This window comes from Cajanus cajan, chromosome 11 (assembly GCF_000230855.2).
Source record: "Cajanus cajan strain Asha chromosome 11, NIPB_CcT2T_4, whole genome shotgun sequence".
In the NCBI taxonomy this organism is placed as follows: Eukaryota; Viridiplantae; Streptophyta; class Magnoliopsida; order Fabales; family Fabaceae; genus Cajanus; species Cajanus cajan.
Window position 1 is genome coordinate 28,509,283 of NC_138527.1, and position 14,521 is coordinate 28,523,803.

The 14,521-nt window shown below is 31.1% G+C and overlaps 1 protein-coding gene across 1 annotated transcript; it reads right to left on the reverse strand.

Annotated features, from left to right (window-relative positions):
* Positions 1 to 4,220: 4,220 nt before the first annotated feature.
* On the reverse strand, positions 4,221 to 11,006 carry LOC109800587 (large ribosomal subunit protein eL34). Its single transcript, XM_020361364.3, has 4 exons — positions 10,848 to 11,006; positions 10,656 to 10,735; positions 4,613 to 4,722; positions 4,221 to 4,514 (listed from the first exon to the last, which is right to left on the reverse strand). Exons 1-4 carry the CDS (start codon positions 10,924 to 10,926, stop codon positions 4,421 to 4,423), a joined length of 363 nt encoding a protein of 120 aa, XP_020216953.1. The 5' UTR covers positions 10,927 to 11,006; the 3' UTR covers positions 4,221 to 4,420.
* Positions 11,007 to 14,521: the final 3,515 nt, after the last annotated feature.

The following is a 14,521-nucleotide window of genomic DNA, read 5'->3' on the forward strand; positions in this document are numbered from 1 at the left end:
ATTGTTATATTTTATTAAAACTTAAACTTAAATATTATATTATGTATAATTTAGAGTTTTATGTGTATATTAAATGTTAAGAATTTATAAATAACATTTTATTTAATACTTAGTGTTATAAAATTATAATACTATATTTATTTAATATTTTTATATCAATAATAGTAATTATTATTATTTTATTAATACAAGTTTAATTATAATTCAACTATGATTGAACCATTGAACTTTGAATCAGTGCCTAAACTAGTTTAGTGCCTAAACTGGTTTAATGACTGATCTAATTTTAAAACATTGGAACAAAGTGAGTTAGAGAAATAAGATAAATATAAGCGAAATTATATATATATATATATATATATATATATATATATATATATATATATAAAGATGAAATAAGATAAAGGAGTATTGATCGTAATTTCTAAAATAATTTTGATATTAAATAAAAATTACAAATTAGGATATTAATAAAGGAAAGAATCATATTTACAATACAATCTTACAAACCAAATTTCTTACAAACCAAATTAACTATGTTGAGAACCAGGGACGGATCTCGGATCTACTTGTTGGAGAGTGAGAGCACTTCCCTCACTACTATTTGACACATACATAATCTGTTTATTTAAAAAATAATATATTTTACAAAATAAAAATTATATTCTAATAAAATAAATATATATGTTTAAGTTATTATATGTATAAAATATAGATTCGGAAAAAATGCTTATTTATTTGATGTCTGTCAAAATTTTAAAGGAGATTAATTCTCTTATGTGATAAAGAATACTCTTTAATAATGAATCAATTTTTAAAAAAATGTTTAATTATAATATATATATATATATATATATATGTGTGTATATATATATATATATACATTAATACTCACATATATAATGTAATATATTAAAAAAAATAACTTTTAATAAAATAAAATTTGTAGTATGCATGTTTACATTTTGTGTTTTATATTTATTGTATACGATGATTAAAAGAATCAAAATAGTAAAATTGTATATGTTGATTAAAAAAATCAAAATAAGAAAAATTGAAAGATTTATATTTCATTTAGAATTGTTATTATAAAATACTAAAGAGGCTGAGACACTTCGTGCCTCTAACAGTTACACGAACGGTTACAATTTTTTTTTTATATTTATATTTTCTCCATTTTATCTTTTATTTGTAGGGAGTTATTGGCTTATTGCATAATCGAAGGACAAAAAAATCTTTAAAAAATGGAGACGAAAGTGGTTATTTAAAAACATATTCCCTTTATTAATAGTTATAGATATTTTAAAATAAATTATCATCTAAAAATATATATTATATATTAAAAATATATTTATATCATAAATAAATTAAACTTAATTTTTATAAAATTTAACATATTTATTTTTATATTTTTAATAGCATTAAATTATTATAAAGTAGGTCTTTAAGATTGTACCTTTAAAAAATGTCAGATAGATAATTAAGTCATACTTAAGATATATTTTTAAATAAAGTTAGGTTCAAACCTACTAAATTATAATAAAATTTAATCTGACCTAATTTATTTTCATCTTTAATTATAATCCTAGATATAAAAACTTGTAAAAAATAATTATAATATATATTTATGTCTATAAAAGTTATACATAAAATTTTTAATACTACAAATATATAAATAAGTATTGTCACCACTATCTAAAATTTCTGGATCCGTCACTGTTGAGAACCAAAAGAATCTTAGCGAAAAAGGTCTATTTCTACAACATAGTAAAATTAGATAATTTAGAGATCAAAATAGGAATGAATATTGTATATTTAAATAAAAGGAAGAAGAAATATTGAGAATTGCATTTGATAGAGAGATGACAGAACAAAGTTTAGGTCTAAATGGATAATGTAAGAGGTGAATTTTGTAGAGTGTGTAGTTTCTTTCTTTATTGAAATATGAATGTAGTTATTAGGAGTAGAAATTGAAAATTTAATATTAATTAATATCATTTATTTAGAAATAATTTAAAACAATTAATTGATAAGCTTCAAAATTGAAATATAGAGGTGGATTTTGTAGTGTTCAAGATGATGTGGTTTTATAATAGAGAAAGTTAATGTTGTTGTGCTTTGAAAGTAGCAAATGTTCATAATTATGTGTCGATTTCATAGCTTGTTCTTCGACTTTTATATTATGAATAAATAGATAGATTGTCTAGATATGGAATACAAAAGGCATATAGTATACTACACAATAAAATGAATACAAGTGAATGAATTTGAGTAAATTTTACATACTCTTCCTCCCTCTCTCGTGTCCATTGTGCAAGAGTGTGTGATAACAATTGACATTTAGCTTGAGGGCCTAGTGATAGTATAAGTGAAAAATATATACATATTTTGAGTGTGGGGAACAAGAGGATTTTCACTTTGTCAAAAAAATATAGATTTGTTATATTTTTGTCTTCTAAGAAAGAGATGACCACCAATTACAATATTATTTGGTTTAATCCCAAATTGGATGGGAAGTTAGATTTTAGCTATTAGAAAACTTTTATGGCTACACATTTGAAAGCTCACAACATTTGGAGCTTTATTGAACTAAGATTAGTAGAAAGAGTTGATGATACCATTAGAAGGAGAGACCAATTGGCATGATAATATTGTTAGAAGGAGGGACCAATTGGCACTATCATAGATTCACCAAGGAGTAGATTATTCTATATTTATTTTTTTTTTTGCAAAATTTCATATGTCAAAATTGTCAAAGAAATGTGGAATATTTTTAAAGCTATCATATAGAGGAGTAGAGAAGACTAAAAAATCCAAGCTACAATCTCTTCAAAGGTAGTACAAAAGATATGAAATGTTCAATTTCAAATCTATGGAACAATATTTTTCACGTGTTATAGATCTCGTCAATAAAATAAGAGTGTATGAAGATATTCTTGATAATAAAGTGGTAGCGAAAATTCTTCAAACGATATCAATGAAATTTGATCGTGTGGTGACTACAATAATTGAGTCCCACGACACAAACACTTAATTGTAGCAGAGTTACATGGAAGCATCAAAAGTCACATCAGCAAAATCTTGGAGAAGACAAAAAAAGAAAATGAAAAAGCATTAAAAAAGAAAATGAATCTCAACAATGTAATTGAAACCAACCAAGATACAAAAAGTGAAAGTCATGTTAATTACAATAATGGAGGAAGAGAAAGTTGTAGAGAAAAAGGTCAAGGAAACTACAAAGACAAAGGACTTGGAAATTTCAATCGAGGATGAGTTAATAGTTTTGAATCCTTCAACCAAGAAAGAGGAGGAAATGTTTTTAATGTTATTAATTGAGGAAGAGGATGTGGTAATAATTACCAACAAAGAATAAATTTTAATTGCTTTTACTATGGAATGTTTGTGCATAAAGAGTAAATTATTGATTTCAATGATAGGCAAACTCATACAAAGTCATAAAAATATTGTTAAGAATTGTTATAAGCCACAAGGTTTATTTTTGGCAAGCAATACATTTTTCGAAGATGAAAATATTTGATATTTGAATACTAGATGTAGCAATTACATGCGTGAAAAAAAGTAATTATTTTTATCTCTAGGTGAAATAGTAGAATCAACTGTAAAATTTAAAAACAGTATAAACATTTCTATTTTGGAAAAAGGCCAAATTGTTACCAAATTGAAATATGGTTCACAAAATTTTATCTTGATATTTTTCATATTCCTAATCTTCACAATTTGTTGAGTATGAGATAATTATTAGAGAAAAGTTACATGTAAATTTTTTATGGATATTGTCCATCGATAGACAAAAATGAAAATTTTATAACTAAAGTAAAGATGACTCTCAATCACACCTATTTCCTTTGAAAATTTATCATTTCTCTAGCTTTATTTTTGTTGTTTTCGATGATAATTGGTTATGGTATATGCACTTTGTCCACTTTCACTTTTCTAAATAAAATTATCTGTCATATGTTCTTAACTTGCCTGATGTGAATATTCACAAAGTGTGCGTTTCTGCAACACCCACCTTGTTCACTGACTTATAATATAGTTCCCCTTGTACCGTGAATTAATGTATTGTCTAGAAGGTATATGGGAAACAGAAAATATTGTAGATAGCCAAAAATAACCATTTTAATAGCAAAATAGTTAGAATTGAGATATCCAAATTCGAGAGAAATTATAAAGTACTATTAAAATATATAGGAACAAGATGAAACCAATAAACATCAAAAAGCAATTAAGACAAACAAAACTGCATCACAATGGCATTGTCGACAAAGTTAACTATTGTTCTAGAATGAGTTCAAACAAAGCACGATTAACATGAGAACTCTAATAGAATTTGTGATTTACTATAACCACTCAAACCTAATTGATCTCCAAAAGATGTAAATCATTTTGTTGTCCAAATTCAACCCTTCAAGGCCTGTTTTTCCTTAGACTTCTGGATCTTCAAGACCTTCTTCACAATCTTCTGCTCTTCAACTAAGAAAGCTCGAATAATCCTATAGAACCAGAGACAAATATAAGCAAGTTACCCGCTAACTCACATCAAACAATTAAATTCATGCGTTATATCAAATATATAGTTGTTAAAGTTAACCTTTCCCTGACGGCACTTCCAGACAAAACCCCACCATATGCACGGTTCACAGTCCTACGGTTTCTAGGTAGCCTTGACCTCTTATACTCAGCAGGCCTCAAATGTGGAATCTGCAATTGTCAACCATAAATTACAATAACAACCTTAGAAGTAGAAAAAGTCAAACAATTTTATCCAAGCACAGGAAACATACTATGCCTCAAGTACAGCAAAAACCATTGGCAAGGAAAATCACACATCATACATAAACATCTACGTCATATATCCATCGCATGCCAATGAATCAAGCAGAGAAAAATCCAAAAATCATTACACCTAGAACCAACCAATGTAAAAATTTTCAAATCCAAATTATGAGGAAAAAAATTAAGCACAAACTATACGGTAAGGAAGTGCATGGTTCTAAATTGCACTTGCGGTTGTGGCCATTGTGATTGCTGTGATGCGGATTGGACATTCTTATATATTTGCATTGAACATAAATAAATAAATAATTCTATAACAATAAAAATCAATCAAACCTCTTTTTCTCAATTTTTCACTCCAAACTCCTTGCTCTCTTTCATAAAATGAATCATGCACCCTCCCAACACTCCAACCAACCATCATTAGTGGCATCCCTCTCTCTCTTAACATCTCATATGACCAAACTTATTAGATTAGATGATTAAAACTTGAATTTATGCATGTTTTCTTTACGATAAAAAAAAAAGTGGAATAAAATGGTTTTGCAGATCTACTGCGATTATGTTGCGATTGCTTGCAGAATTTCCAATGATTTAAAACCACACCGCAACTATGGGTCATTGCAGTTGAGGGAAGCACCACAACAGCAATATATTTACAAATTACAACCCTTAGGGAGTGTTTGTTTTAGCTCATTATCCAATGCACATTCATTGCCAATCTTTCTCTCATTGTGGATTGGCGCTAAAACAGTGTTCCAAACACACCCTAAAACTTCCATAACCCTGTCCACAAGCTTGGATGGTAAAACATATCAAACTCAATATTAACAACATGAAGCAAAAAGACGACAATAAGGCATGTCAACCTACACATTAACCAAAACACAAGCTAGTAAGTGTTAGGCAACTGGCATTAAAAGAGAAAATAAAAGGAGGAAGAGAGAAATAAACAATACTAAGAAGTATTTGTTTTTGGTGTGACTTAAACCTTACAAGGTGCCTCTATATATATAGCATAAGGAAGAGGCAAGCATTACAAACTAAGCAATGTGGGACTTAAGAAGTAAGCATTACAAACTAAACAATGTGGGACTTTTATGCTACTACAATTTTAGAACTTAGACTACACACTTAACAATTCTCCCACTTGGAGTCTGAGTTCTAGTTAGTTTCCTTGTAAGCATCGAGTTCATCGGCTCCTTCGCCTAGTGCAGCGTTCTTTATCTTCAATTATTCTTGAAGACCAGCTGAGGTAATGCAGAGCCTCAGCTTGTCAGTTGTAACAGTCTTAGTTAGCATATCTGCTGGATTTTCTGATCCTGAGATTTTCAACAAAGATAATTCTTCATCATTTATCAACTCTCTGATGAAATGGTATCTTAGTTGAATATGCTTGCATCTAGAATGGAAGACAGGATTCTTTGCAAGACATATAGCACTCTGACTGTCACTGAACAATGGAGCATTCTTTTGTTCTTTCCCTAATTCACTGAGAAAGTTCTTTAGCCAGATCATCTCCTTGGCTGCTTCTGAGATAGCTATGTACTCAGCTTCGGTAGTTGAGAGAGCAACTCTATTCTGAAGCTTAGACTTCCAACTCACTGCAGTTCTCCCCAAGGTGAAAATGTAACCAGTGGTGCTTTTTCTAGTGTCCAAATCTCCTCCCAAATCTGCATCAGAGAACCCTTGTAAAGTGAAATTACCTCTTCTGAAGAGCAAATTTATTCCTGAAGTACCCTTCAGATATCTTAGTATCCACTTTACACCTTCCCAATGCTTCTTCCCGGGATTCGATAGGAATCGACTGACAACTCTAACAGCATGTGCTATGTCAGGTCTGGTGCACACCATGGCATACATTAAGCTCCCAACTGCTGATGCATATGGTACTCTTGACATGTGGTCCTTTTCTTCAACTGTCTCTGGAGATTGCTTCTTTGAGAGCTTCATGTGAGTTCCCAAAGGGGTGTTCCTGATTTTGGCATCTCCAACATTAAATCTGTCAAGAAGCTTTTCTATGTATTTCTCTTGAGACAACTTCAAGACTCCTTCTAGTCTGTTTCTAGAAATCCTCATGCCAAGAATTTGTTTAGCTGGACCAAGATCCTTCATCTCGAAGTGGTCTGTCAATTGCTGCTTTAGCCTGTTAATTTCTGTCATATTTGGCCCTGCAATTAGCATGTCATCAACATATAGAGCAAGGATAATATAACTGTTAACATATTTCTTAACATAACAGCAATGATCCATGTCACATCTGCTAAATCCTGAGTTTTGCATAAACTCATTAAATTTTTTGTACCACTGCCTTGGTGCTTGTTTCAAGCCATACAAGCTTTTATGAAGCTTGCATACAAGATTTTCCTTGCCTGAAACTTTAAAACCTTCTGGCTGAGTCATATAAATATCTTCATCTAAATCTCCATGCAAGAATGCAGTTTTAACATCTAACTGCTCCAAATGAAGATTCTCTGCAGCAACAATGCTCAGTATGACTCTGATGGTAGTCATTTTTACAACTGGAGAGAAAATTTCTGTGAAGTCAATTCCTGGTTTCTGCTGAAATCCTTTGACCACAAGTCTCGCCTTGTATCTTTTTCTGCCATCAGATTCTTCCTTCAGCCTGTAAACCCACTTGTTTTGTAGAGCCATCTTTCCTTCTGGCAATTCAGTTAACGACCAAGTACCATTCTTTTGAAGAGATGTCATCTCATCCTTCATTGCTAACTCCCACTTGACAGAATCATTCCCCTGTATAGCCTCATCGAAGTATTCTGGCTCACCAGCATCAGTCAACAATAAATAGTGCAATGAAGGAGAATACCTTTCTGGTGCAACTGAAACTCTGCAGGATCTTCTCAAAGGAGGAGATGCTGGTTCTGATTCAACCTCTATATCTGTACTCTGGCTTCTGTTGGTTATGTCGCTTTCTGAAATTTCTTCAAGTTCTACTTTCTCAGAAGGCTCTGGCAACTTGTCTGTATCAATAGATTCTGCAGAAAATCTATCCTTATAAAATAGATTCTCATTAAAAGTGACATTCCTGCTTCTGATGATTTTCTTGTTTTGGTCATCCCAAAATCTGTAGCCATACATGTCAGAACCATAACCGATAAAATAACACTTTCTGGCCTTGGGATCCAATTTATCTCTACTATCAGAGTCTATCAAAACATATGACACGCAGCCAAATACTCTTAAATGTGAAAGATTTACCTCCTTCCCAGACCATACCTCTTCAGGCAATTGATAACCCAAAGGAACTGATGGTCCTCTATTTATGAGATATGCCGCTGTGTTGATTGCATCTGCCCAAAACACCTTAGGCAAGCCCGATTGGATCCGCATGCACCTAGCCCTCTCGTTCAATGTTCTATTCATTCTTTCTGCAACACCGTTTTGCTCTGGTGTTCCTGGTATTGTCTTGATCATTCTGATCCCATGTTCTGAACAGAAGTTCTTGAATTCATGGCTATTATACTCTCCACCATTGTCAGATTTCAGACTTTTCAACTTTAAACCTGTCTGATTTTCAACTTCTGTTTTCCATCTTTTAAACACAGAAAACACGTCAGATTTATTTTTGAGAAAATAAACCCATACCTTTCTCGTAGCATCATCGATAAAGGTGACATAATAGCATGAGCCTCCAAGAGATTTCACTGGAGCTGGTCCCCAAACATCTGTATGCACCAATTCAAGCTTTTCTGTTTTCAGTGTCTTCCCTTGCCTTGAGAAACTAATTTTTTTCTGTTTTCCCAAGATACAGTGTTCACAAGTGCCGACATCTACATGCTTTAACTTTGATAGCTTACCCTTTGTCGCCATTAGCTTCATTCCTTTCTCACTCATGTGCCCAAGTCTTTGGTGCCACAAGAATGAATTATTGGCAGCCTCAGTAACTGCTATCATGTTCTCATCTGCAACCATGTAAAGTGACCCTCGCTTCCTTCCACGAGCGACAATGAGATTGCCTTTCTTGACTTTCCATGCTCCATCTCCAAAAGTGGTTTCGTGCCCTTCATCATCCAGCTGCCCTACAGATATTAAATTTCTTTTTAAGGCAGGGATATGTCTGACATTTTTCAGTGTCCAATGACTCCCACTTGAGGTCTTGATGGCAATATCTCCTTTTCCAACAATACTCAAAGGTTTGCCATCTGCAAGGTAAACCTTTCCAAACCTTCCAGAAACATAGTTAGTCAACAATTCATTAGAAGGAGTGGTGTGGAATGATGCACCTGAGTCCATAATCCATGACTCAATAGGACTGTCTAGGCTGCAGATTAATGCATCGTCTATATCGTCAGTTGCTGCATTTGCGGATTTATCATCATCACGCTTCTTGCGATTCTTGTTTTTCTTCGGAGCTTTGCATTGATTGGTAAAGTGACCTCTCTTGTCACAATTCCAACAGACAATGTCATTCCGGAATTTTGGCTGACCTTTAGCTCTTGACTTTGATCTTCCTCGGCTGTTGTAACCTTTTTGAGTGGTCCTTCCTCTACTTTCAGTATTTAATGCTGAACTGGAAGTAGAACTGGAAGGCTCCTCGGAGTCTCTCCTGCGAACATCTTCGCTTAAGATCAGGTCGCGAATGTCGTTGAGCTTTAACTTGCTATCCCTTGCAGAACTACTGACTGCAGTAACAGTTGCAGCCCAACTTTCCGGTAATGATGATAATAATATCAATGCCTTCACCTCATCTTCAAATTTGATTTGTACTGATTCTAACATGGCAAGAATAGTGTTAAAATCATTAATATGATTAATCACAGGGTTACCTTCTCCCATCTTGAGATTGAACAATCGACGCATTATGTGTACTTTGTTTGCTGCAGATGGTTTCTCATACATGTCTGATAGTGTCTTCATCAGACTCGCAGTTGTCTTCTCGTTGACGATGTTGAATGCAACATTCTTGGCCAATGTCAGTCTGATCACGCCAAGAGCCTGTCGATCTAGCAAGTTCCACTCTTCCTGTTTCATATCGTCTGGCTTCTCCCCTATTAAGGGTTGATATAACTTCTTCTGATACAAATAATCCTCTATCTGCATCTTCCAGAAGCCGAAGTCTTTACCATCAAACTTCTCTATCTTCACCTTCCCCTCTTCTAATGCCATTGCTCTGCTGCTGAGAAAAGCTCTTGCTCTCTAAACTGAGATTCTCTCCTCTAAGCTGAGGAATTCTGAGAAAAGCTCTCACTCACTAAACTGAAGATTATTCTTTTCTGTTGTGGAAGATCAGATAAAACTGCAACCACAGAGCATACTAAGAATACTCCCCCAACTCTCACCTCTAATCTGAAGATTATTCTTTTCTGTTGTGGAAGATCAGATAAAACCGCAACCACAGAGCATACTAAGAATATTCTCCCGAACCTAGAGCTCTGATACCAGTTGTTAGGCAACTGGCATTAAAAGAGAAAATAAAAGGAGGAAGAGAGAAATAAACAATACTAAGAAGTATTTGTTTTTGGTGTGACTTAAACCTTACAAGGTGCCTCTATATATATAGCATAAGGAAGAGGCAAGCATTACAAACTAAGCAATGTGGGACTTAAGAAGTAAGCATTACAAACTAAACAATGTGGGACTTTTATGCTACTACAATTTTAGAACTTAGACTACACACTTAACAGTAAGCACTAATGCTCCTTAATTTATTTGTTTACTTTAGTCCCACGCAGTACACATCATACACACTAGCTGTGTTAAATCTAATACCATCCTTAATAATGTTCATAGCTAGTCCAACGCAAAACAACATAAGAAGAAAGGCAATAAATAACAGAAAAGTGAAAAAATACACAAGGCTAAGAAAATAAAGAATGAGAGAGTAATGAAAAGCGCACCCCCTGAATCCTCTTTCCAGTGACGGGGCACTTGGGTCCGCTAGCCCTCTTCTTGGTGGTCTGGTAAACGAGCTTACCACCTGCATTATTCCAACAAGGAAAACACGAAAACAAGAACACGTTAGAATGAATTGAGAAGGCGAAAAAATTGGTTGGATGAGAAGGTGGTGATTAGGTAGAGGAATTGATTACCAGGGGTCTTGACAACTCTGTGCTGGTTGGACTTTGTGGCATAGCTGTGCCGCTTGCGATAGGTGAGACGCTGCACCATCTTCGATCACGCTCTGCGCCTGTGCTAGGGTTTTCAGAAGACGCACAAAATGTGCCGCAGGGAGAGATATAAAAGAGAGATTGCAGGGTTTTGTTTGCCCTATATCTAACGGCTCCAGAGACACGCTCATCCATTGCCGTTAGATGGATCTTCCTCTATCTTAAAAGTTTAAACCCCAAATTTTTAATTTATAAAATTATTTTATACATTAATTTGAATTAATAAAATAAAATATAAAATTATTTTTAAGTTTTTTTTTTTAATTTTCAGATTTAATTCGTGTATTAAGAACTTTAAGTTCAACAGTTGAATTATGAGTTATTAAATAAAATAAGTCTAAAAAGACCTCTTCTCTTAATATAATAGTTTAAATATATATGTAATTATTAAAAACAAAAGTTAGAAAAAAAATAATTATTCATAACAACATACATATACATATATATATATATATATATATATATTTTAATAATATTAAGGGTTTAATTTTCATGTTTTATCATTATAATTTAATAATAATCAATCATTAGTGACATATTTTTTTTATTCATTTATTGTTGAATCTAATTATTTTTGTCTTCTATGTTTTATAATTTTAACAATATTTTTATTATTTTTAACTAAAATATCATACTCGTCATATTCTTATATAATTTTTTATTCTCAAAATTTTTAGTTTTTTAGTTTGAATTATCTAGATTTGCATCATTTCAAAGAAAATTATAGGATATTTCACAAAAAAAAAAAGAATATCAGAGCACTCTTTTGTGAATTAATATCAATTTTAATTTTTTTTATCTTTTTCATTTTAGAGGGCCAAAAATTGTTTGACAATGAGATGAATCAATACTAATTGAGTGCTTATTTTTAAACATTCAATTGAACTCTCAACTTATGGTAATGAAAAAAAGAATAACAATGGTAATACGTCACCAAAAAATTTGATGTGACTAACAAAAATATTTTTTTTAATTTGATTTTAAGATTCTAATAGAACATAAATGATCATGATATTATATATAAAGCGAAGGAGAAAATTTTCAAGGTGATCTTTATCTATTAACAATAAGAGAAATATAGGATAAAAGAAATTAAAGAAAATAAGTCAAATATATATCATATTATATATCACACTTTCCTTTTTATATTTGATATCACTGGTTTATTTTTCTAAAATTACAAATAGATTGTTATTGAGACATAAAAACATCACATATCAATCGATTAATTATTGTTGACTAGTTTATTTTTTATAATAGTATTTTTATTATATAATTTTATTATTTAAATTTTATTTTTATATTTATAAAAATTAAAAAGAAATTGGTGCCCACCCTAGGCGGTTGCCCACCTTGACCGTGCTCAAGACCATCACTACTCTCATAGTAAGTGGTAATCCTCTCTTTCTTAATGGATAATGGTCTTCTATGTAGATGATAACTACTCTTATCACACGTCTCTATTTTAAGAAATGATATGATCCTTCATTCATTACTGTTTATTCATAATTGAAAATTTTAGATTGATTTCTCAACAAAAAATCTATTTTAAGTTATAAGGACTAAAAAATAAAATAAATAAAGTTATAGAAATTAAAAAAAAATATTTTAAACTTTAATCGATATCAACCAAACTATTAAAACTCTATTTTTAATGGATTGTTGACTTATGATAATTTAGTAAGTCTTTTCTTATTAGTATTATTTGATTAATTAGAGGTTGTAATTATCATTCCATCCCTATACGGATAAAATAGAGAAAAATTTCAAATTAACTTATAAAATAGGTTGAAGCATGAGATTTTTTAACGGTATAATGACTTTAATTTTATCTGTTAATGTATAAACTTTTGATATAACGCAAACAATGAGCACGACAAACTTTGTGTATGAGACAATTTTTTTCTCAAATAATTTCATAAATATTATAATTACAAGATAATGTGAATGTAGTTTTTGAAATTATAATTACAGAATTACTTTTGGGCAATTGAATAAGATAATTAGTCTTTAAACAATCACACATGAGTATTAGTATTCGAGAAATCGAATGGGAGAATTAGTCTTTGAGCAATCACACGTGATATTAACATTTAGGTAATTATACATGAGAATTAAAATCATACTTGAGTATTAGTTTTCAAGCAACTATACATAAGAATTAGTCTTTAGATAAGTGCACATGAGCATTAGTTTTCAGACAACTATGTATGAGAGTTAACCTTTGGACAATCGTATATGAATATTAAATTTCACACAACCATATATGAGTATTAATCTTTGTGCAGCAATACATGAGTGTTAACCTTCAGGTAACCATACATAAATTTTATTGACGTCACATGCATGTAGATTTAGGTAAGTATGTGTTCATTATATCAAGTGTCTAAATTTTAACTACTCATGATCTTATGATTTAATATGTGATCATGATTTAATATATTTTTGATATTACTTGTAATTTTGATATATTGTTTTCATTTATGATATTTCACCTGTTGTATTAGTAAAACACAATTTTTTAGACCTTTTGAATGTTGCCTTTGACATTTTTTTCAAAATAGAAAAATAAATGTCTAAAGATTTTGTTCTTTTTGATTATGAAAATCAAACAAAATGACTCTAGAAAGGGATATTTCAGAAACAGGGATTAAAACATGAACAAAGATCCAAATGATAGAAGTCAGGAAAGAAGTCCAATATTTTTTAAAATATTATTGAAATCACACTATATATGAATATGGCATGAAAATATGCCAAGTTATAAGTGATTGTCTATTTGAGGATTCTCTCGAAGACGGCATTTGAAAATACTTTTGAATATGGAAGACACATTGAAGACATTAAGAATGAAGACTTCAAAAATTAATCATAGAAGTTGTTACAACTAGAAGACGTTTGTCTGAAAGACTCATTTCTTGGGCCAAATCAAATTGCTCTTCAAACAACCAGGTTTTGGTATTTCTAGAAGTTTAAGCTTTCTAGAGACACGGTGAAGTCAGATAATAGGAAGTTAATATATTTAAGATTGTTGTAAATTGACTATTTGAGTTAATTAGACTACAAATAAAGAACCGTACGTTATCTTTATTTGGTTAAACATTTAAGATTGTTGTATGCCCATACCCGAATTAATTCATTTTTCATTCACTTTTCTGCCAATTTCTGATTTCTCACCCCCTTCGGTTTATTTTTCTAGTAACTTACTTCTCTTGTAATTTACATATTATGCAATTTTGACTTCTCATTGCATTTTATATTATTCGCATTTTTGCTTCTCATCTTGTTCTTTTTTTACTTTTTGTTTAAATCATGTTTAAAAAACTCAAAAAATACTTGTTAGTTTTTAATTGACATTTCATTCAAAGCGTTGGAGATTAATTGAACAATTTCGAATTAATTACTAGTCTTTAAGTAAATGATCTATTTAGAAGTATTAAACTTGAGAGTTAGATGATATAGTTCTGTCATTAGTTTTTATTGAATAATCAATTTAATATTTGTTAAGAAGTATTTAAAATAATTCGAAAGACTAAAACAGTCACAAAGTCATACACCCTCTTTTTGATAACTTAATGAAGTTGTTGGTACGCTTA

Coding starts and splice junctions, on each gene's coding strand:
- LOC109800587 (XM_020361364.3), bottom strand. CDS start 10,926: ATGGTGCAGCGTCTCACCTATCGCAAGCGGCACAGCTATGCCACAAAG. Junction 10,736..10,847: donor CAGAGTTGTCAAGACCCCTG/GTAATCAATTCC, acceptor GGAATAATGCAG/GTGGTAAGCTCGTTTACCAG. Junction 4,515..4,612: donor GGAAGTGCCGTCAGGGAAAG/GTTAACTTTAAC, acceptor CTGGTTCTATAG/GATTATTCGAGCTTTCTTAG.